This window comes from Medicago sativa, chromosome 5 (assembly GCF_051527215.1).
Source record: "Medicago sativa cultivar Bolivia chromosome 5, Bolivia_mono, whole genome shotgun sequence".
Classification (NCBI taxonomy): domain Eukaryota; kingdom Viridiplantae; phylum Streptophyta; class Magnoliopsida; order Fabales; family Fabaceae; genus Medicago; species Medicago sativa.
In genome coordinates this window covers 51,689,932-51,712,533 of record NC_140753.1, presented here as the reverse complement: position 1 = coordinate 51,712,533, position 22,602 = coordinate 51,689,932, and the positions used below count along the sequence as shown (strand labels likewise).

Below are 22,602 nucleotides of genomic sequence, written 5' to 3'. Positions count from 1 at the left end.
AGTTTCAAAATTGTCTTGTCCATATGCATTGTTTTTGACATTGCAATTTTGTGTTTTGAAGGAAATGAAGAGGCTGGTATTGGTTTTGATGATACTTGCATTCACTGTATCTTTGGCTGCGGCAAGAAGAGATATGCCATCAGCTCCACTTTCTGAAGATGTCATCAACAAGACTTTGCCTTCCACTACCCTGGTGCTTGCTCATTCTCCAGCTGTGACCAGAAATGAAGCGCCCTCACCTATATTGTTGCATGGTGTCACCATAAACAGTCATCCTCCATCTCCACCACTCCAATTGCTCCCTACAAAAATAGAGGTCCATTTCCACTTCAACTTTATCCTAAAGATCGTTTTGCCAATCGGAATTGCAACCATTATTGGCATCGTATAATGGATGTTTGTCTGGGGTCGGGGAGGAGGGGTCGGGGAAAGGGGTCTATGTGTGGGGTAGAGGCAGGGATATGAAAAAGTGTGAGGAAAATGAAGAGAGGGAAGGGAGTTAGTGAAGGGTCAAAAAAGGGAGAGTACAATTCGTTGGCTGAGGAAAATTTGGAGAGATAAATTTGGAGAATAAACTTTGGTACGTATGACTTTTTTGTCGTTTTTAATAATTAGTTTACATGCATTTAAATAATTAATAGTTTTTATTAAGATTTGGCGAGTTAAAATTTGGGGAATTTATTAATTTTAGATGTATTATGTTATAAACGCATTGAGTAATAAGAGATTTTGCATTCTATTGTTTGCGGCAGTTAAGGTTTCTTCTACCAATTGATTTTACTTCGCACCAAAAGCAATTCCCATCGCAATTTTTGCAATTGCAACATCCACAGCCACATTCCTAATTTAAAATCATATTTTGTGAATGTGGTTGTGGATGCGGTACAAAGTTGAAACTCAATATTATTTTATCCATACCTAAGTCTAAGTCTTCACAGTGCCACACAAGTAAGTTGTGTCTATAAAAAAATCAAGATGCGTTAGTAAATTGACTCAATGTACCTTACATATAAAAAAAAATTACGGTTCTTCGCAAAATATGAATTTATACTTTTATTGATACTTTGTGTTTCCAATGTAATTATTTAGTCTGGAATGTGATCAAGGTAGGCCAGCTTGTACCAAAATTTTGTTCACACCAATATTAGACAACAATAGACAATAGTTAATATATAGAACAACATGTTTGATGATATACAAAATTGGTGACAACATAACAATATACAATAATACAAAAGTTGTAACAATATATTCAAAGCTAGAGTAATCTCTGAAGAAGAAAAAAAAAAAAGGCAGAATCACTCTATTAATTATGAGCTAAATAATGCAGCTCATGAACATTCAAATTTTAGATACTTTATAAGATGGTTTTGTGAGGAGAAGGAAAATAACAAAAGGGAAGGTGAGTGAGCACCAATAGCTTTTATAGTACATTTTGAATGAAGTATTGCATTTCTCTGTTCAATAATCCAAGACAAATAAGTTCAACTAAATAACTTATGCCCAAGTTAAAATATACAATTACCTCAAGTCTTCAAACAGTTGATCATTTTGTGTGTTGCCTAACAAAAAAATGAAAACGAGTTAAATGGCAAAGTAATACTATCTAATAGTATTAAAAAAATTATACTTAAATCAAGACGTTGGAAACACTAAACTGCAATGAAGTTTCGGTCTCAGTTATGCTAAGGATCTCAAGAGGTCTTCCTTATGAAGAAGAAGGCAACCAGTTATTAAATAAATAAAGAAAGACAGACAGACAAAGAACAAGGGAAAGTCTGGTTCAAAAACATCAATAATGGGGTAGGTAGGAATTCCACATAATTATTTTGTCGAGGGTCAAAATAAATTAAAAAGTATACTAATATACTAAATTATTTATAAACATGAGAGTTCAATTGAGAAGAAATAATTATTTTTTTTCAAATTGGGCATTTTTTATTAGAAATTTAATTTCTCAAAAATATTTAATCACTATAGCTTTTTGATAAATGTATTTTTATTTAGTTTGATGATGCTGCTATGCCTTTCCTTCCAATTTGGAGAAAAAATATGCACTGTGGGTTCCAATAAAAGAGGTTCATTACTTTCTTTAACACGTTGAATCAAGCAAAGGATTACGTATTTTATTTTCCATGGTCGACTAGTGCTTTACAATCTGGTTTAGTACTACAATCTGGTTCTTAATTATAATTAACTTACTGTTTTAAAAATTTCAAAAACTAAATTGATTTGAGTTTAAAATTTCAACTCTTAAAGCCGATCACAATTTTGAGTCAAAACTTCTAAAAAAAAAAAATCGGGTCAAAAAATTTTCAAAGTTTAAAATATAATAAATAGGTTTGCAAACAATTCATATCATTAGATTGAGAAACTATAATTAAAATATTACAACTATATAATGAATTTATTTAGTATTTTAATAATGTAGTTGAAAGTGGTGTTTGTCGCTGGACTTCAATCTGAATGGTGATAAGCGTGGTCAGAATAATGGTTGGTGGTGATCATAATGGTAGTCGGTGGTGGTAAGAGTGGTGGTGAACCATGGTGATAAAAGTGGTAGTTTTATGTCGTTGGAGTGATAGTTGGTGGTGGTCGGAGTAGTGGTTTTTGGTGGTCAAAGTGGTAGTTAGTGGTGGTGACCTGTGATGGTCAGACAGTGGTGGCCTATGCTAGACATTTTTCATTAGAAATTTAGTTTCTCAAACTAATTAATTACTATAGCTTATTGATAAATGTATTTTTATTTAATTTAATCACGGTGTCATGCCTTTCTTCCAATTTGGAGAGAATTATATAGTGTGGGGTCCAATTTTTGTTCCATAGGTTCATCCATATGATCATGGGTTCATGGAGAACCATTCGTCATGTCCACTAGTGTTTTCTAACATGTCGTTGGCTTGCACTTAGTACTACATTTCTTATTTATAACTCATTAACTTATGTCTCGTTATGGATGGCTTACCGTTTTATCTCCGAATGGTGATTGCTGGTGGTTGGTAGCAATCGTAGTGGTGATTAGTGGTGTAAGTCTATGGTGGTCAAAGTGGTACGTAGTGTTTGGCGGTGAGAGTAATGGTCAGAGTTGTACTCGATGATGGTTAAAATGGTGGTTTTTGGGAGCCAAAACGATCGTAAGTGGTCATCAGAGATGGATGAGTTGTGATCGACAAGAGTTGAAGTGGGTGGTAGGCAGTGATCAAAGTGGTGATCAACAATGGTTAGGGTGTTGGTTATAATGGTAGTCGGCGGTTGTTAGATTGGAGATTAGAGGTGGATAAAGTAGTGATTGAAAGTGATCAGTAGTTATTAACGATGGTTGATGACGGGTGGTAATCGATGATGGTCAGAAAGGTGGTTGGATTAGTGATCGTCGATCATTAAGCTGACGTGTTAAAACAATTTTTTTTACATTGTGTTTTAGTGAAAAATTATTTTGAAGTTGAGTAAAAACCAACACAATCCCATTTTTGTTTTTTGAACATGTTTTAATTTTGAAAGTAAAAAATCACAATCACACCTAACAAACTCTTACCTTTTTATGTTTTCCAAACATCTCAAGGGAGACGGTGGTGTTTACCATGGAGTGAGTCTATTAATTTTGTTCATCATGGAAAAATCAATTTCACCGGGAGCCAGGATTATTATAAAGTCTAGGCAAAAAAAAAATTACAACACATTTACAGGGGTTTACATAAGAAATTGCAAGCAAATAATCAAAAAATCTAAAAAAAAAATTATCCAATTTATAGAGGTTTATATAAGAAATTCAAAGGGATTTACACAAGAAATTGCAAAAAAATTTAGGCCGGAACCTGGGCAACTGCCCAGACTCGCTGGGCCTTAGAACCGTCCCGGCCGATAGCATAGTAAGTAAAATCTTTTCAAAATAAAATTTTCTTCCGCACTAAAAATTATGAGCCAAATTCTTATATTTATATTCATTTATTTATGATCTTTTATTTTAGAGAATTTATTTATGAACTTATCAAAAACAAAAAAAATACTCGAATACAGCCTTCCTCGTCAATTACTCTTTCTTGTTCACCGTAAAACCCTTTTCTTATACCCGTTTCATAATCAAATCTCCATTACAACTAATGTTTGCACAGACCTGGTTGATGGAATCGAAACCCATTTATTATTCTTGTTCATAGATAAATATTAGTGCACTACCACCAGACCTACAATTGAATTATTATACTTTATAAATAATATTATCAGAAATAAATGTGCAAAATAATTTTTAAATTAAAAAGTTCAATCCTAACACTAAACTATGTTTTTTTTACGGTTCTTCCGTTATCTAAAAATTAGATACCTTAAGAATATATTATTGGTGAGTTAATAATTAATATTGATATTGTATTAAACTTTGAAAATAAAAAATGAATAGGAATATGGGATTTAAGTGAAAGTGAATATGGCATCTTTATGGCATCTATCAACTAAAAATAAAGAGGGATGAATGAGTGAAAAAGGTAAAAAGGATCTACTGCAACATGGTAGGATTTGGATGTGTAATATGTTGGGTTGACAAGTGCAGCATGGTAGGATTTGGATGTGTAGATGTGGCTGGCAAAAACTAACAATGATTTTCTTTCAAAGTAGGTTAGTTGTTAGAAATTTTTCTTTTAAGAAGAATAAATTAGGTGTTTGGGTTCGAATTTTAGTTATGCAATATTTTTATCAATTCAGTTAAACTCACGGAGATATAATGAAAAATATTTACTTAGTCACAAATTTAACAAAAAAAAAAATTAGCCATAATGAAAAATATTTACTTGCTCAAGTAAGATTCGCTTGCTGTTCACATAATGAAAATGATAAATTGCAATTTGATGCAACAATTTTCTTTTGATAATAATTTGACATAACATTTTTTAGATAGTACAAAATTAAAATAACCATTGAAACCCTCACACACAAGTGGAGAAACCTGATTTAAATCTCATTCACAACATCAAATATTTGGTATTTTACCAGTTGAATTATGACTTGTGGACAACGTTTACAATTTCTCTTAAGACATTGTTTTAGAAGTCTTTTTTTTTTTTGACGTTGAAAAACAATTTCATTAACGAAAGTCTGGCAATAAATCAAATGCCAAGACTGCAGAAATACAAGGCGGAGTTTCTTCGATCCATATGCAATCTAAATTCTTAAGAGCATATTTAGCTAAATAATGAGCAGCTTGATTGGCTTCACGCCTAATATGCAAAAAATTTAAACTACGAAAACTACCCTTAAAACTAATAAAATCTCGAATAATAGAGTCAACATAGTTGGAAGATTGTTGGTGAGCATTCAACGCTAAAACCACATTTGAGGCATCTGATTCTGCTATAAGATTCAGAAAAGACATGTCTTTTGCAAATTCCAAACCTTTCCGCATAGCTAAGGCTTCTGCAACCTCTGAATCTGGTAATAAAGATACTTGCCAAGAACTAGCACCAACAACAACACCTTCATAATCTCTCAGAACAACACCAATATCTCACTTATCACCCTCCACCGGACCCGCTGCGTCAACATTAAGCTTATAGAAACACTAAAATGAGGTGTCCAATGAACATCAGATATTGGCAAAATTGGACCTTCACTTAGTGTCTCCACCAACACCTTACTAGCACTCTTAAAATTCACAATAGATCTTTGTGCCTTTTGAATAGTGGCAACCACATCAACATCAGTCCCCTCAAAACATTTCTTATTTCTAGCACACCATATCTCATAACACAAGGCCAGAACATGGACTATAATATCTTCATCGACATCAATAATATTTTCCTCTAACCACTTATGAAAAGGAACATACCTGGAATCATGCGAATTAAATACCACACTTAAAGAGGACCATATCTGCTTTGACCAATGACACTCCATAAAGAGGTGTGAAATTGTCTCATTATGTTCCCCACAAAGAACACACAATGGATCGCTACTTATTCCTCTTTTAAACATATCATTTTTTACTAGTAGTTTTTCATGTAGAATCCTCCAAGAAAAGTGGATGTGTTTTGGAATACTTTTTATTTTCCATAATTTTTTCCACACTTGGTGATTATTGTCCTGCATTGAACCATGTGAGTCATCTGCTTCACGCCTTGCCATTAAGAAATGGTATGAACTCTTCACAGAAAAAGTAGCTGACCGTGAAGCACCCCACACAAATTTATCTTGCAATTGAGAGAAAGAAATTGGCAATTGAAGAATTTGTTGAGCCTCAAAAGGGAGAAAAATTTCATTAATTAACGGAGCATTCCAACATCGAATATCATGGTGAATGAGATCTGAAACAAAACTAATACCACAATTAGGGGGTTTAGGAGACCAAATCTTGTGTCCATTTTGATAAGGAAGCCAATTATCCTCCCATACATTAATTAGACGACCGTCTCATACTCTCCAAATACCAGCTTTCTCAATAACATCCACTCGTGCTTGCAAAATACTTCTCCATGTATAACTTGGGCAGTAACCAGTTGAAGCTTTCAAGAAATTGCTTCTAGGAAAATACCTTGCTTTTAAACATTGTGAGATCTACCAAAAAAAGCAGGCAGCCCCAAATACTTTGAATGACACTCAACAGCCTTAATTTGCATCCAACCTTGGAACAAATTTTTTCGATCATCAGGTACATTTCGGCTAAAAGAGATTTCTGATTTGTCCAAATTAATAAGTTGACCAAAAGCAGATTGATAAGTATTAAGAATTTCTTGAATGGTCTGAGACTCTTGAAAAGAATCCCTACAGAAAATGAGGCTGTCATCTGCAAAAAATAAATGATTAATATTTGGAGCTCCTCTAGCTATTTGAATTCCATGAAGGCCCTTTTCTGCTTGTGCCTTATTTAGAAGCCCAGAAAAAACCTCAGCACATAAGATAAATAGGTAAGGAGATAAAGGGTCCCCTTGACGGAGACCTCGTTGAGGATAAAACTTCTGACAAGGACTTCCATTCAACAACACAGAGAAAGAAACAGTGGAAATACAATTGAAAAACAAGTTCTGCCATTTCTGAGAAAAACCCATAGACTGAAGCACTTCTATCAAAAAATTCCACGATCATATGCTTTTGACATATCTAGCTTTAACGCCACACACCCCTTCTTGCCTTTTCTTTTTTTCCTCATATAATGGAAGGATTCAAAAGCTAGTAAGGCATTATCAGTAATTAAACGTCCCGGCACAAAAGTTCTTTGGAATTTTCCAATGATATCCGGAAGAATCAATTTCAACCTATTTGCAATTGTTTTCGTAATTATTTTAAAAATGACATTGCAAAGAGAAATAGGTCGAAAATCACCTGGCACCTTCGGCTTCTTCTTTTTTGGAATAAGACAAATATATGTATAATTAATGTTGCTCGGATTTCCACCACCATTGAGAATCTTCAAAGCAAAGAAGTCACATCTTTGCCAGTTGTACTCCAAAATTGTTGATAAAATAAAGCAGGCATTCCGTCCGGCCCCGGGGCAGCATGAGGCTTTAAATTTTTAGCGGCTAGGAAAACCTCATTTTCTGTGAACTCAACTTCCAATATGTTACGCATAGCATCTGACAATCTATCTTTGACCATATGCACAGCTTCAGTAATTCTTTCTGGGTGACTTGTAGAGAAAAGATCTTGAAAGAAATCATTAAAAACTCTGGCAATATCTTCCTCATCATCAAATTTTTCCCCATAATCGTCACATATAGATTCCACCCAATTTCTAGATTTTCTCTGAGAAGCTTTTTGATGAAAATTTTTTGTATTTTTTATCCCCATGCTTTAACCACAAAGCACGAGACCTCTGAGCCCACCAAATTTCTTCACTTTCCACCAAGTCATTCAATCTAGCCTCAACTCGTCGAATTTCTGACATCACCCCCTCATGTTGGGTTTGCTTATTAAGATCATCCAATTTCTTTTGAACAATTTTTATCTGACAATCTATCTTTTACTCCAGTTAGAAAGATCATTCACACATCGATTAATTTTGTCAGACATAGAATCCCCTGCCACCTCCCAAGAATCTTTCACTGCTTCCAAAATTCCACTATCACGTAGCCAACATTCTTCAAAACGTTGTAATTTAAGAACATTTTGTTTTTTCTTTGGTTTCCTAGAAGCAAGCCGCAACCACAAAGGTAGATGATCTGAAGCATATCTTGTTAAATGCACCACTGAAGCCGAAGGATAAAATGAGGACCAGGCTGGCGTAGCTATCATCCTATCAAGGCGTGCCTTGATATTAGACACACCATCTTGTCTATTATGCCAAGTAAATTTATCACCCTCAAAACCTAAGTCAGAAAGATTGTGATTTTGAAAAGTGTCCCTAAACATTGAAATCATATGAGAGCTTCCGAAATTCACACCTTCCTTCTCATCCTGTGAAAGAATCAGATTAAAATCCCCCATGAGAAGCCACTTATCAGTACTTTCCACCAATGATAACTGGTCAATTAACTCGCAAGTTTTATGCTTCATTTGAGACTCTGAAAAACCATATACCCCAGTAAGCCTCCATTTCTCATCTCCATTCTCAATAGCAATTAAGATATCAATATGGTTAGAGGAAAGAGATAATACCTCCACTTCAACTCCTTCCTTCCAAAACATTGCAAGACCGCCAGCACGTCTATTACCTTCTCCTGAACAACTAACGGCAACAACACCAGATAAACCTTGTAAATTTGTTCATCTCAAAATCTTTTTTCTTAGTCTCTGAGAGAAATACACATGTGGGATTTTTATCTCGTAAAAGCTTTTTGAACGCACTAATCGTTCGTAGAATCGTTCGTAGATTACCAAGCCCACGACAATTCCAAGCTATGCAACTCATTGTCTCCAATAAATACGAAAACTCCTTATTGAAAGGGAATACAAAAAATGATCTTTGGATTAAAAGACTAAGGTATCAATTTATGATGTTTGTGAAGGATGACATGGTGAGGTGATGATGACAATAAAATACATAACCTTTGGAGAGAAAACTTGGAATCGCAAAAGGCAAAGTACTGACATATTAAAACATATCATGATGTCATAATACAAATGTAAAAAACATGAATCAATTACCAATTGAAGACTTGGAGGTTAACCGATTGGAAGAAATTGACAAAACATGCGATGTGAAGAAACAAAACGGCGGTAATCAGACCCTTTGATTATGTTATTGGCTTAAATCATCCATCATCAGGTAAAAAACAAGAGAAGAACACGATTAAGATTGAAAGTCAATCTAATCGACAAAAACAGACTCTCACAAGGGGCGATGAGTGAAACCCTAGGAGAGAAAAATCGCTTTCACCGTTTTCATTGTTTTATAAGTCAAAAGAAATAACTTTTGTATAGAAATAACTTTTGCATAGAAACTTGCGGTGGCAGAGCCAAAAAAATAAACTCGGGTCGTCAAAATAAACTACAATATATGACACAAATTTTGTAAAAAAACATCAAATACAAACCAATTGATTGAACTCAACTTGGTAACGAACTAAACTTAAGATGAATTGTTTGGGAGAACCCGAATCTAATTCGTAGATGGAACATTTCCAACAAAATGGTAGGATTTAAACACGTTGGTTTAACAAAGTGGGGGATGCTCTGAAAAGGATCAACTTCAATTTGAAATTTGATGTAACATAACATTTAAAACAATTGCGAGAAACCTAAAATCATAAGGGATCAATTATCTAAAACATAAAAAATAAAAAAATTGATTTAATAATGTAGTGCAAATACTTAAAAATAAGAAACCATAAAAAATCATAAGGGATAAATTATCTAAACCATAAAAAATAAAAAAATTGATTTAATAATGTAGTACAAATACTTAAAAATAAGAAACATAAATTAGAGCAATTTAATGGATACAAATATGTACGAATTCAACTCACGTTGATCTCTAGGTCGTGACAATCACATAATAAAGAAAATAGTAGCCTATCATTTGCACAGGTCTTCCATTCTCAACTAATTCTACAGACTATGAGAAGAATTCAAATTTTCTCATCTTGACCATTCAATTTCAACTACTTGGAATGATAACTATTACCAGGGACTTCAAAATACAACCAAAACAAATTGAATTGATATACAAACTTCTAGTCACCCAAACAAGTCTCTTCAATAGACTCACCATAAGAATATGGCAATGGCATCCATCATAAAATCTTGAGTAAAATTAATTCAAAGCCCACTGTTCTCTTTCTCAAGTGTTCTTTTTGGACGAATTGGAATTGTAGCATCAACTTCGGGCTCCTTTTTGATTGACTCATCTTGCTTACTAGCATTCTTGTCTCCCAATGGAAGGATAGTATTTGATGACCCTTGCTTTTGCATGGCCCGTGGTATTTTCAAAGGGATTTTTGTGTCAAAATAATTAATCTCTGGCTTTGGGGGAAGTGAAGCATTTTCAAATTTAGGAGGTTGCGTTTTCTGTGGTATATCCTCATATACATTTGCTTCACTATTGTTATTCTTCTCTTTCTTGGGGGCATCTGAATTACCTGGCTGCGATGAAGATGGAGGCGGTTCTGTAACAAGAACTATTGAAGATTTCCGCCATTTCTTTCTCTGGTTACCCTTCATGGCATTTGATTTAGCCTGGAAAAGAAAAAAAAATAGGAAATGGTCGTTATCACAGCAGCAACATGAAACACTCAGACACGAACATTAGATACAACAAATGCCACGTAGAAACCGATAATGCTTGATAAAAAATGAAAGTGATTCAATGTAATCACATGAATCAATGATGCCATATCAGTGAGAGATACCAACCATGTGTCAAACATCTTCAATCTAAAGTGTCGGAGTTAGCCAGAAGAAATTCCATTTTAATTTCAATCAATAGCAATTTGAATTACATGCATTTCACTAGAATGCAATGAATGACAAAAAATTAAAGATTCAGTGATGTATAAAATACTAGACATTGAAAATGAAAAAGAGGGACAAACCAGTGTATTTCCAATGTCAGAGAGAGCTTTTCTTGGCCCATGATCAGTGTTAGCTTCAGCAGGCCCAACAAATGCAACCTGAAGCAACTCAGCACCTTGAGTTGCTAGAAGGCGGTTTTTATCTGCTTCGTCGCTACCGGGATCATTTACAGTCACTCCTTCTCTGTTTGCACACTTTGTTTCCCGGCAACCGCATGAGCTTCCACAACCAATTCCCATAGCTCTGCAAGCGCATTTCGATGTTTTGCAAGAAGAGGATTTGCTACAAGAGCAGCAAACATCTGATGCAGTTTTTACAGATGGTCCATCTGGTGTTTCTGTTGAAATAATTTTGCCATCATCTGAACTTGCATTTGAATGATTTTTTTCCAAGTTTGAATGTTCGCCGCCTTTAGATTTTCTTTTCCTGCCGTGCAATTTTGCAGACATTACCCATTCATCATCTGTTGCATCTCCACCATACTCATCTGATTCAGCATCTGATATTTCCATATCCTCGAATAAAATGGTAGATCGCCGATTTTCCTATTTGATAGCCAATGAATCAATGAAAGCCACAAAATAAAAACGTAAATAATGATGGAATGGAATATTTCTTGGCAAGACCTACCAGCTTGCGTAAGTCATAAGGATGTCCTCCAACATAATATCCTGAATCTCGCATGGATTCTGACCTCTGCAAAATTAAAAAGTTGTAAAAATAGTATGGACAGTGAGACATTAACGGCGTATGAAAATTTGTTACTTAAATTTGGAAAGGAGATAAGTTTATCTCAGAACATCAGTAAAGTCAAGGCTGCATTGCAAAATTTATTTCGAATGTTAAAAAAGGGACAAAATATGGCATCTCAAAGTCAAATATACTAACCATCAACTTCAATTGATGATCAAGTCCATCCCTCTGCCTTTTCAACTGTTCAAGTGAACGTATTAGACTAACTATTTTTTGCTTTAGATCAAATATTTCCATGTCCTTATCTCTGCAGATAAATTCTTTTTCTCGCAAAGAACACCTGGAAAAAAAAAGTAAAATAAAAAAACAGACAGAAAATCCAGTTAAATCGCTAAAGATAACTTATGAACTACTTAAGATTTGATAGGTGTTACTTTCAACAGAATATAACAAATTTAACAACTTTTTAAACCATATTGGTTAAACTTTAATCAACTACGGAAAACAGACTTGAAGATTAGCTCTACCTAGAGGAAGAAGCTAGATTGAACAAAAAGTTCATTAAATTCTTGGCATCAGCGAGGGACCGGACTTGATTCCAGCGTCCTTTTCCACTGAAAACCCGTTCCCGCTCTTCTGCCTCTGATAACTGAGATGCCATAGACACTAGTGTTGTAGAAGAAGTGGCAAGCATATTTTCAAGGGCAAAAATCCTTGAACTTCTTGCAGCCGGAGACATTGATACATCACTGCTAAATTCAAGTTATAAGGGTTAGTGTTTTAGTTACATATAGAAAATAAGGAAAAATACAGAAGGCATAATATTTACAATAAAACTGTTTTGACAAAAGAAAAGTTTAGAACCTTATTTATTTATATTAATACCAGACCTCTAATCTGAATTAAATAAGAAAACAGTGTGATATGTACATACATAAGATAACATACTCTTAGGAGAAACTAATCACAAGAGAAAATATAAGATACACTTAATTTACAAGATAACAAGATATTTTAAGATTCTCTATTCTATCATATTTTACAAGATAACAAGATATTTTAAGATTCTCTATTCTATCATATACGTTAGCAATCAGTCAAACATATAGTATTGTTCGACAATAATTTATGAATTCGATAACTGCATGGTTCTTGTCACCTTGTATTGTTTAGCTTCATCATCTCTGCTTCTTCTTTTAACCTGGCACTCTCCTTAGCCATTTCAGCCCTCCTGAAATGAATAGTGAAAATTAAATGAGTATAAGTATATCATCAGCCCTCCATAGCCATTTCAACCTGGCACTCAGTTTTCTGTTTTCGTCGCAAAAATACAAAATCAACCACCGAATTCTGGCATTTGCTGCTACAATCGCGGGAACAATTTTTTTCAAAAACTCACACTGGTGGATATTATTAAAACATCTAAGCCAAACATAGTAAGTAAATCAGATAATGCTTTCTCATATTTTAAGTTCAGACAGCAAATAAATCCAAATAATGAATTATAAAATTGACTTTATTAAGTATCACTCAGAGGTCCTGGTTCATTTCAATTTAAACAGTGAAATTGACACAAAATTGTCATAAGTTATTCTTAGAGGATATCAAAAGATCCAGATTTCAGAAGTCAGCCTTTACCAAATTATTCAACAATACGCTTTAAAAATTTGATCAGGGAGTCTGCCTATTCAGGTTTCTAAAAGTCTCGGATGAAGAATCTAAAAAAATAATAATAGTAATAATAATAATAATAATAACAACACATACACTTCCATTTGACGTTGATACTCCGAACGTACTTCATGCACTCGGACAGTGACTTCAAGTTCATGCTCTATTGCCTGCATTAAAGCCTTTAAAATGGAAAAATTATATGTCAAGTAGAGGAAACCGAAACCCCCCAAGAAATCACAAACATGATAATATATAGCAACATAGAGCACTGATCAAAATTCACAAACTTAGCACCTGAATTCCTGGACCATTCCCACTGATACCTGAATACGAAATAAAAATTAGGCTTATTAGTAAAATGCTCACTAAATAGGGAAAGATGCATGGCTTGATAAATCTCCTAACCAGTTTCACGTGAGGAAGCCTTTCGAGATTCCAAAAGTTCTTTTAGCCTTTTTGTAGCCAAGGATGCTTCTTCTGTCTTCCTTTGCAACACCTAATATGAAACAAATTAATAGTGGGAATGTCCAGCAACCTTGACCACAACAACAGTTGATTTGAAAATGCACTTACCATCTTTGTTCTCTGATTCAACGCTAACAGCTTATGCCTCTCATATTCATTCTTCCTCCCTTCTTTTTTAAGCTGGTGATTATACCATGATTCATTAATAGGTTAACAATTTGTTGACAAAAAATTTCAGCAGAGAAATACAGTGGTTAGAAACTAGAATCATCTCTTATTATCAAGAACAGATAACCTATTATATGTATCTTCTATTAAAAAATTCAAGAAAACTCATCCTTACTACATTTACCTGGAGAACTTCCTTTTCACGTGAAGCTTTCCATAACCTAAATTGTTCAGACTCCTGCTTAATCTTATGTTGCAATTGAACCTAATAAAAATGAACTATCAATAAAGAGCAAAGCAAAAAAAGAAGAATATGAAGTTTTCAAACTATAAATACAAGTTCCATTAACAGGCAAATTGCACCTTTTGAGATTTAATTCTTTGGATCTCATCCTGCAGTCTCTTTGCAGCCTCATCACCTTTCTGTTTTTGCCTCAAAAGATGAGCCTGAGCATCTTGTTTCTTCTTCAACTCAGAGACCTGGAAAGTAAATAAATAATTAACTGATTCAAGTAGCCACTAATTAAGAGTTAAAAACATTATAAATAATAATTCACCTGTGATTCAAGTGCATTCAACTTTTGAAGATATTCTTCCTTTAATTTGTGAGTGCTATCTCCAGAGGTGGATTTGAGTTCTTCAATTTCTCTCTACCAATAATTCAAAAAAGGGATCTGAGTTAACACAGTAATAATAATAATAATAATAATAATAATAATAATAATAATAATAATAATAATAATAATAATAATAATAATAATAATAATTCCACAAAAAATTTTTTGCATAGATTGATTACCTGCAAAAATTTCTTCTCATGTTCCAACTCATTAAGTTTCTTTTCATAATGTTGCTTGAGAACTGAAGCATTATTAACCAGCTTCATTTCAGCCTTCAACAAATAAAAAATCACAGTTCAAATATGTTCTAGAATCGATAATATAAAATATGAAATACCAAGCATGTAAAAAAATTTGTGAATTTGCATGGTTTTTTAACAAGATATTAGAAAACCAAAATGATTCCGTGTCTTCGTTGAATTTAAAACCAGACATCTGGACACAGTAACTTATACCTCCTTCTGTTCAAGTTTCTTGTCCAATTCCTTGAGCTCCCTGTCCAACTTTTGTTGTGCAGAAGAGTGTTCTAACTCCTTTTCATGAATTTCCACCGGTTCCACATCTGCATAAAATTTGCACAATGTTCAGAAAATATCTAGTTGATATTTAGGATTCAATAACAACTCAAAATATCTGGCTAATGAGAAGCCTAAATAAATAGTGTGTTATGCCTGGACTTGAGAAATCAATTTGTCATCTAAAAAATTTGATGGGCAAGTATTATTATTATTATTACTATTATGATGCAGTAAACGTTACCTGTTATGTCCACAGGTTTGACATCACAGTCAGAAGAATACCCATTACCATCTCCAAATAAACCAGTCTTTGACTGAAGTCCAAGATCATCTGAATCAACCCAGTCAACGAAATTGCTTGATTTCACATTCAAATTTTTCAAACGCAGCAATTCGCCTTCCAAATCATGGATCTTTGAAACATAAGATTTCACCAGGTCACCATCCTAAAAGCAAGATCATATCACAAGTTAGCAATGAACTATTTTGTTAGAAAATAATTACCATGCATTAGAAAGACTTTATGTAAGGAGTGATGAGGTGGATTCGGGGATCACAGGAATTAGAGAGATAAGTGATTGTCAATTCAACTCCTCCACTAACATTTTTCATTTGAAAAAAAGGAAATGAACTGATGTATTCAAACCTGGTTTGAGTTGGAGTCAATCTCATCCCAAGATCTACCATTTCGAAGTGCTTCTATTTTCATGATCAGTTGGTCCTTTTCAACCTAAAACATTCGATACTTTGAGTCAGACCCAACAACTTGAAGTCAAAAACCCTATGATTTTTGTAAGACTCCCAACGTTTCACCAAAACAGAAAACACTAAGGATTGACTAAACACCTGAGCATCACAAGCACGTTCTTTTAAACTCTCACAAATTTGTCCACGGGTGTGAAGCTCGTGTTGCAGCTGTGCATTGCTTGCTTCAAGTAAGGATACCTTGTGTTTGAGGATCTGGGCAGGAGGAGCAAAGGACATCAGAAACATATGACTAGTAAATGAGGGAGCAACTTCACACACTACCTAACAAAATGATGTACCTGAATTTCTTCAAACGGTACACCACCAACACCTTTAAAACACAGAAGTTCAGCCTCCAATTGCTCAATACGACTTTGCAATCTCTGTTGTTGGGCGCCTATTGGATCGCGATTAATCTAAAACAATAAAGGTGAAATTCATCAAATATAAGAAACATAAACGACTCTGTCCACAAGCAAACAAAAAATACATCAAAATTATAAAGAACACTAACATAAAAGCACTTACGATTGCTTTGTTCTGTATGTTCCGCGCACGATTTGCATATTTTAATGTATTTAACGTCTCTTCGGCATTGGTGTCTGCGGGACTAACACATGCTGTTGCATTTCAAACAGATTAAATGAGACACACAATATTTAAAAGGTATAAAAATTTAAGAATCCATTGTCATTTGTTGGGTATAACAGTGTACCTATCATCACCGTTTTGCTGTTCCCTCCAAGAGAATCCTACGCATTAATTAACCAGTAGCATGTCAATAGCAAACATGATAAGAAGAAATTCTAACTTTATCATCACATTTTTCATTAACATTTGCTTTCAAGTTTCGATTTAGGTGTTTAAATATAAATTCGAACTGACAGTCAAAATTGTCAAACAAGAAGAAATTTTCACTCCAGTCCCCAGCAAAACATGACTTTTAGATCATGAATGTTCATTTCTGTCCAGATATTATATCTTAAACTATTCCACCACTTACGGTAGAATCATTATATATTAACAATATGATATGAGATACAGACTTGTTGAAGGTAAGTGTATAGAAATTAATTAAACAAATATCATGCAGACCTACAGTAGAGTCACACTCCCTTCCCAACAAAACATGACAAATAATTAGCCCACGATTTTTTGTTCAGATATTTTTTGCTACATTATTTCACCAAGTAGAATAAAAGCATCGTTATATTATATGATAGAAAATGCAGAGCAGTTAAAATAAGTATATTAAAGTATTTCTTAAACAAATACAAAGTAAACCTGCAAAAGGCGTGTTAACTTGCTATCTCGATACGGTACATGGCCTCCTTCTTTTCGCCTTCTTTCATCTCCCAATGCACTTATTACATTTCCAAGAGTCAGTAGTCCCTTGTTGATATGAATTCCTTAACCATGAAAAATCAAATTACAGTCAAATAACTTTTGAAAAAAATAACATAAAACATTCGTGAGACTGAGCTGAAAGAGAGATCATGATCCAACTCAATTTTCAAAATTCTATTGTAACAAGTATGATAAACTATAGAAATTTTTTCTCTAATTGTTCTATTGCAAATAAGATAAACTATAGAATTTTTTTCTCTAATTGTTCTATTGCAAATAAGATAAATATATTGTATCACAAACTATCAGAATACCTTCTTTCAGTCGCATTCCATCTGCACCAGTTCGTTTTGCTCGTTCAGAACCAGCAAGATCAACTAAATGTAGCTTCGCACATAAGACATCATCGCCATTCTTTTGCTCCATTGTGATGGTGAATATTGCATGTGAACGACTAGAAAAAACACAGGAACCACAGAGTCATCATATTATAGCTTAGGAGTAATGCTAGCAACACTCATTTTAACACAATCCTTTTAACAATCACTCTCTGATTGGGTGAAATACATGGGGGTCACGCCACTTCTAGAATGGATCCCCAAAAAGCGGCGGGACTCATATATTTCACCAAATAAGAGAGTTGGTGTTAAAAGGCGTGTGTTAGAATGAGTGTTGCTAGCTCCATTCTGTAAATTAATTTCCCAGTTGAACTGGAAGGATTAAAACTATTAGTTGTAAACATTATTTAACTAATATGCAATACATATTAGAATTTAGAGCCATCACGTCAAATCAAACTATATAATTAAATATGTTGTGTTTACGGTATCCAACTTAAGTTTCATTTACAGTAGTTTACCTTGATTGACTGTTCATGTTTGTACTCCCAGTGGCACGTGACATAGAACCACGAGAGAGATAAGACGACATTTCTTCTTTTGTCTTGACTTCAGGCTCTGTCACGCCAGCCAGAGTTATTCCCCCACTTAATGTCTCCCTAATCTGTATTGGAACTCTAGCAGGGGCAGCAAACTTTGCATTACATACGGATTCTCCTTTAGATGCATTAGGATCAAGCAGATCAAACACCTCTTCCTTGAAAATCTGTCATTTTTTTAACAAAAGAAATTTTAAAATGACTAATCTCAATCAATCACCCAAAAAATTCACTAAACAATAAACTAAACAGAATTTTTACCTCAATAAAAGATACACGAATCAAAAACTCGTTAGACTCTCCTTTCAAATCCTGAACCCTCTTAAATATGGTCCTCATCACGTTGGGTATAATTCCACCAGCACTTTCTTCTCCAGTATAATTAGTGCCCATTGTATATGTCTTACCAGATCCCGTCTAAGAAAAAAAGGGAAATTTAGATCAAACATAACAAAACAAAGCATCTAAAATAAAATTGTCACAATCATCGTGATCAAAATCAAAACCAGTTAAACTATATCATACTTAAAAATTATACCTGCCCATAAGCAAGAACTGTTGCATTGTATCCATGAAACAACGCATCAACCAACGGAGCCACACAATCATCATATATCGCAGACGACGGCGATCCGGTGCTACCATATACAAAATCATATGTAAACGCATGTGTCCCAATTTGTACCTACAAATCAACCAAAAACAATATCAACACAATTCCGCCACTATCACAATCTCACACACTAAATCCAACAATTAACTACAAATTCACACTCTATTACAGATTCAAAATTTCATGAACTAAAATCAAAACTTAAACATTGCTTCATACAAATTGAACAATTAAATCCAACACTTAAACAATGCTTCTTACAAAATTAAACAATTAATTACAGCTTTAAGCATCAATTTCACACACGGTTACAGATTCAGATTTTCATATACTAAAATACTAAATCCAATACGTAAACAATAATTCATATCAATTGAATAATTAATTACATCTTTTAGCATCAATTTTACAAAAGAATTACAGATTCAAAATTTCATAAACTAAAACCTAAAATTAAACAATGAGAATTGAAGAATTAATTGAAAAATGAAGTATTAGAGCTAATAAATAAGAATTAAGAAACGAACCTGAGGTTCACCAGGAGGAACGGTGATGCAATTGGTACATCCATGAAGAAGCTCTGCTGTAATAAGAGGACGAATATTGACCGCGACACGAACGCATTGTGAATCTGCATTCTTACCACCGTTCATTTCCGTGTGTTCCATTTTTTGACGAAGAAATCAAAACTGCGTTTAATCTTCTTCGATCTGTGATTGGTTGAAGAAGCTGGTTAGGGTTAGGGTTTGGATTGAAAGTGGATTTGGTGATTAAGATGTGAGAGAAGAAGAAGAGAGAGTTTGAAGAGAAAGGAACGAAAGAGTTTGTGATTTGAAAATGTGGATTTTGAAATGTGGACGTTGAGGGTTTTGGATTCAAGTGGATTTGAGGAAATGGCTCGCGTCCGAATTCAAATGTAGAGTGAGATCACGCGCGTGTCACGTGTTCAAGGGAAAATGAGTGAGATTCCTAACGGTACAATTAATACTCGCTTTTTCTTTAATTTTGTTTTATCATAATATTTTTTTCATTGCATGTTTCATAGGAAAAAAAATAGATTATTGGTAAATCAAATCATTTTTTTTTAGGGAGAATCAAAATTAATTGAAGAGCGTAGTATAAATAATGTCATTTAATAGATCAAAATTAATTTAATTTTACGTATATTTTTTGTCTTTTTATGGTGAAAAGGGATGAGAGTTAAAGGATTCAATGAGTTGATGAGGTTAAGGTTCAGGTTTAAGTTCTACTAGAGATAAAAAAAAAAAAAAAAATCGGCGGTGTCCGGGATTCGAACTCTGACCTTGCATATATTATGCATTGTTCTTATCAACTGAACTAAATAATTAAAATACTAACATTTATCATTAAAAAACAAAAACATACTTTACACCACCAAGTGTATAAATGACAGCTCTAGCTAAATACTATTAAAAATACTTAGAGCATCTCCAATGGGGGTCCTTATTTAACAAGGACTACTCCCCGTTAAGGACCCTCCATTGGAGGAAGAAAAAATGAGTCCCCTTTAAAGAACAAGCAACTATATAAGGACCCTCTCTCTCCTAGGTAACTAACGGGTCTCACGTTTAAAATAATAATAAAATGTGTACTACTTGGTCCCACTTGCATAAAGGAGTAATAAAATGTGTACTACTTGATCCCACTTGTAAAAATGAGTAATAGATAAATTATTTTTGTTTAATATGTAAAGATAGTGGGACAATTTTTTTTTTTGAACAAACTAAAATGGGATATGATATTAACAACAATGATTCACCCCGCACAAGGTGTGCAAGGGACAAACCACCCAAGAGTATATACAAGATCAAGGTGCCCAAATCACGGGATCACCACCAAAACAAAACGAATTACACATGAACACCCATACAAAGTAAAGGGTGTTGCCACCAATCATGATAGTGGGATATATTTAAGTACTTTTCATTGAAGTCCTTACTAGTGTATTGCTATTGGAGTCATCGAGTCCTTAATAGGTACTTTTATTAAAAAATTATAAATAAGTGATTGTCACGTGCGGTCCATTTAAGGAGTCCTTGTCAGGGAACTACCATTGTGGATGCTCTTATATTAAATATAGCAATAATTTTGCACCTTTATATTGTAAAAAATAGACATTGAAGCAAATTATTTCCACCTATTGATAAAAAAAAAGATATATTCCCACCTAAATAAGGATATTGCTGGAATTTTAAAGATTAAATTTTTTTATGGGATTTTAAAGATTAACTTCTTATTGTTTTGATTAAATTATAATTTAATTTAATAGTTGTAGCGTTACTAACTTGTGTCAAGTTCAATTGGTTTGTCCTCCCAAAAATACTCTTTAGAGAGGAAGAAAGATAGAATTGTTGTTCCCCTTTATGATAATAATAATTAGGGTTGGGTAAGGTTCGATTCAGGATGAAAAACTGAACCAAACCGAACTGAACTGGTTGTTAAATTTAAAATAACTGAATTGAACTGTTTCAAACTAAACCAAACTGTTTTAAATTGAACCGAAGTGTTATTATTGGTACTGTTGAAAAAAATATAAACAAACTAAAAGAAATCGAGTTTTAGTTATTAAATTGTTTTGGACCGAACCAAACCGTTTCAGTTCTGTTTCAGAATTGTTAGTAATGGTTCGGTTTATTTTGGTTTGATTCGGATCAGTTCAGCAGTTCAGTTCATTTTTTTGGTTTTTTTTTCCACCCCTAATAATAATCTTCAGAGCATGGTCTTTAGCTTCTATGAATACTTATATGCGTCCTCTATGACTCATATGGACCCGTTTGTTACAAATAATTTCTCTAGTATTTCTAATAGTCACATAATCACCTGACCATGCTAGTTTTCATCCAAAAAAAATTTCTTTCGAAAATCAATGGAGCACGATAGGAAATTCTACTCACAATCTTATCATGAGTTTGTATGATGGTATTGGACTAAGACTTTAGAATGTGTTGCTCAGATCTCAAATTCGATTCTCTCTGGTGTCAATTTCATTGGGGGTGTATTTTTTCCAATCAACAAAACTCGAGTTGGATCCCAATCCCACCCATACATACTTCCACTTTACAGAACCGTACATGAGATTTCACCGCATACGACTCGACCGTACTCCCCAGATGAAGTATTCAACACATCAACTCATTGAATTCTATAGTATACCGACTAGTATGGTGGTAGCATCGGACTACCGGTCACTAGCTTTTTAGCAGCGGTTAGCAGACGCAAGGTGATGTTGATAATGCCTTTGCAACATTTTTGATAAAATAGTGGAATTCCCAGTTATATATTTTTTATAGTAATTCACGATTAGGGCTGGAAATGAGTCGAGTCGAGTCGAACGCGTTTGAGCTCGACTCGACTCGATAAGAATTAGTTCGGCTCGAAACTCGACTCGAGTTCGATAAGAACCTTTTTTTAAACCTTTTTTTAAGCTCGAGTTCGGCTCGTTTAAAATTAACGAACAGCTCGGCTCGGCTCGTTAGGTTCAATTCGTCATTTCAAATCATTTTTTTAGCTTTCAATTTTTTTAAAGGGTATATATTAAAATAAATTAAAAGCTATAACGCACAAATTTGTGCTGAATATAAAAACAACAAATCATAAACTTGCCACTCAAAGATTGCCACTCAAAGATAAAATAGCGCTTAACAAATTCTACTGTTGAGTGGTTAATACAATGAAGCACACACACTTCCGTCTTTTTATATAGCTTATCTTATCTCTATTGTTTTAAACCCACCGATGTGGGACTATTTTAACTTATGTAAAATCTTAGACTACTACAATGCATATGTTGTTAATTTTCAATGTGGAGCCTTTTTTCATCATTTTTTTTATTATTGTTAGTTGTTTGACATATTTCTTTTTTAT

The 22,602-nt window shown here is 33.8% G+C and overlaps 2 protein-coding genes across 2 annotated transcripts; both read right to left on the bottom strand.

Moving 5' to 3' along the window:
• Positions 1-7,938: 7,938 nt before the first annotated feature.
• LOC146922846 (uncharacterized) lies at positions 7,939-8,610 on the bottom strand. Its single transcript, XM_085711619.1, has one exon. It carries the CDS (start codon positions 8,608-8,610, stop codon positions 7,939-7,941), a length of 672 nt encoding a protein of 223 aa, XP_085567745.1.
• Positions 8,611-9,778: 1,168 nt separating this feature from the next.
• Positions 9,779-19,576, bottom strand: LOC146922845 (kinesin-like protein KIN-4C). Its single transcript, XM_085715648.1, has 27 exons — positions 19,245-19,576; positions 18,643-18,789; positions 18,366-18,521; positions 18,027-18,271; positions 17,482-17,621; positions 17,105-17,229; positions 16,536-16,572; positions 16,349-16,440; positions 16,120-16,236; positions 15,920-16,033; positions 15,720-15,803; positions 15,315-15,519; positions 15,011-15,117; positions 14,735-14,827; positions 14,493-14,585; positions 14,299-14,415; positions 14,120-14,200; positions 13,876-13,947; positions 13,708-13,798; positions 13,597-13,625; positions 13,396-13,481; positions 12,788-12,859; positions 12,156-12,377; positions 11,824-11,968; positions 11,566-11,631; positions 10,956-11,480; positions 9,779-10,599 (listed from the first exon to the last, which is right to left on the bottom strand). Exons 1-27 carry the CDS (start codon positions 19,383-19,385, stop codon positions 10,183-10,185), a joined length of 3,819 nt encoding a protein of 1,272 aa, XP_085571774.1. The 5' UTR covers positions 19,386-19,576; the 3' UTR covers positions 9,779-10,182.
• Between the last annotated feature and the right edge of the window lie 3,026 nt (positions 19,577-22,602).

Coding starts and splice junctions, on each gene's coding strand:
- LOC146922846 (XM_085711619.1), bottom strand. CDS start 8,610: ATGTTTTGGAAGGAAGGAGTTGAAGTGGAGGTATTATCTCTTTCCTCT.
- LOC146922845 (XM_085715648.1), bottom strand. CDS start 19,385: ATGGAACACACGGAAATGAACGGTGGTAAGAATGCAGATTCACAATGC. Junction 17,230..17,481: donor TGGAATGCGACTGAAAGAAG/GTATTCTGATAG, acceptor TTCATGGTTAAG/GAATTCATATCAACAAGGGA. Junction 10,600..10,955: donor CTGACATTGGAAATACACTG/GTTTGTCCCTCT, acceptor TTTCTTTTCCAG/GCTAAATCAAATGCCATGAA.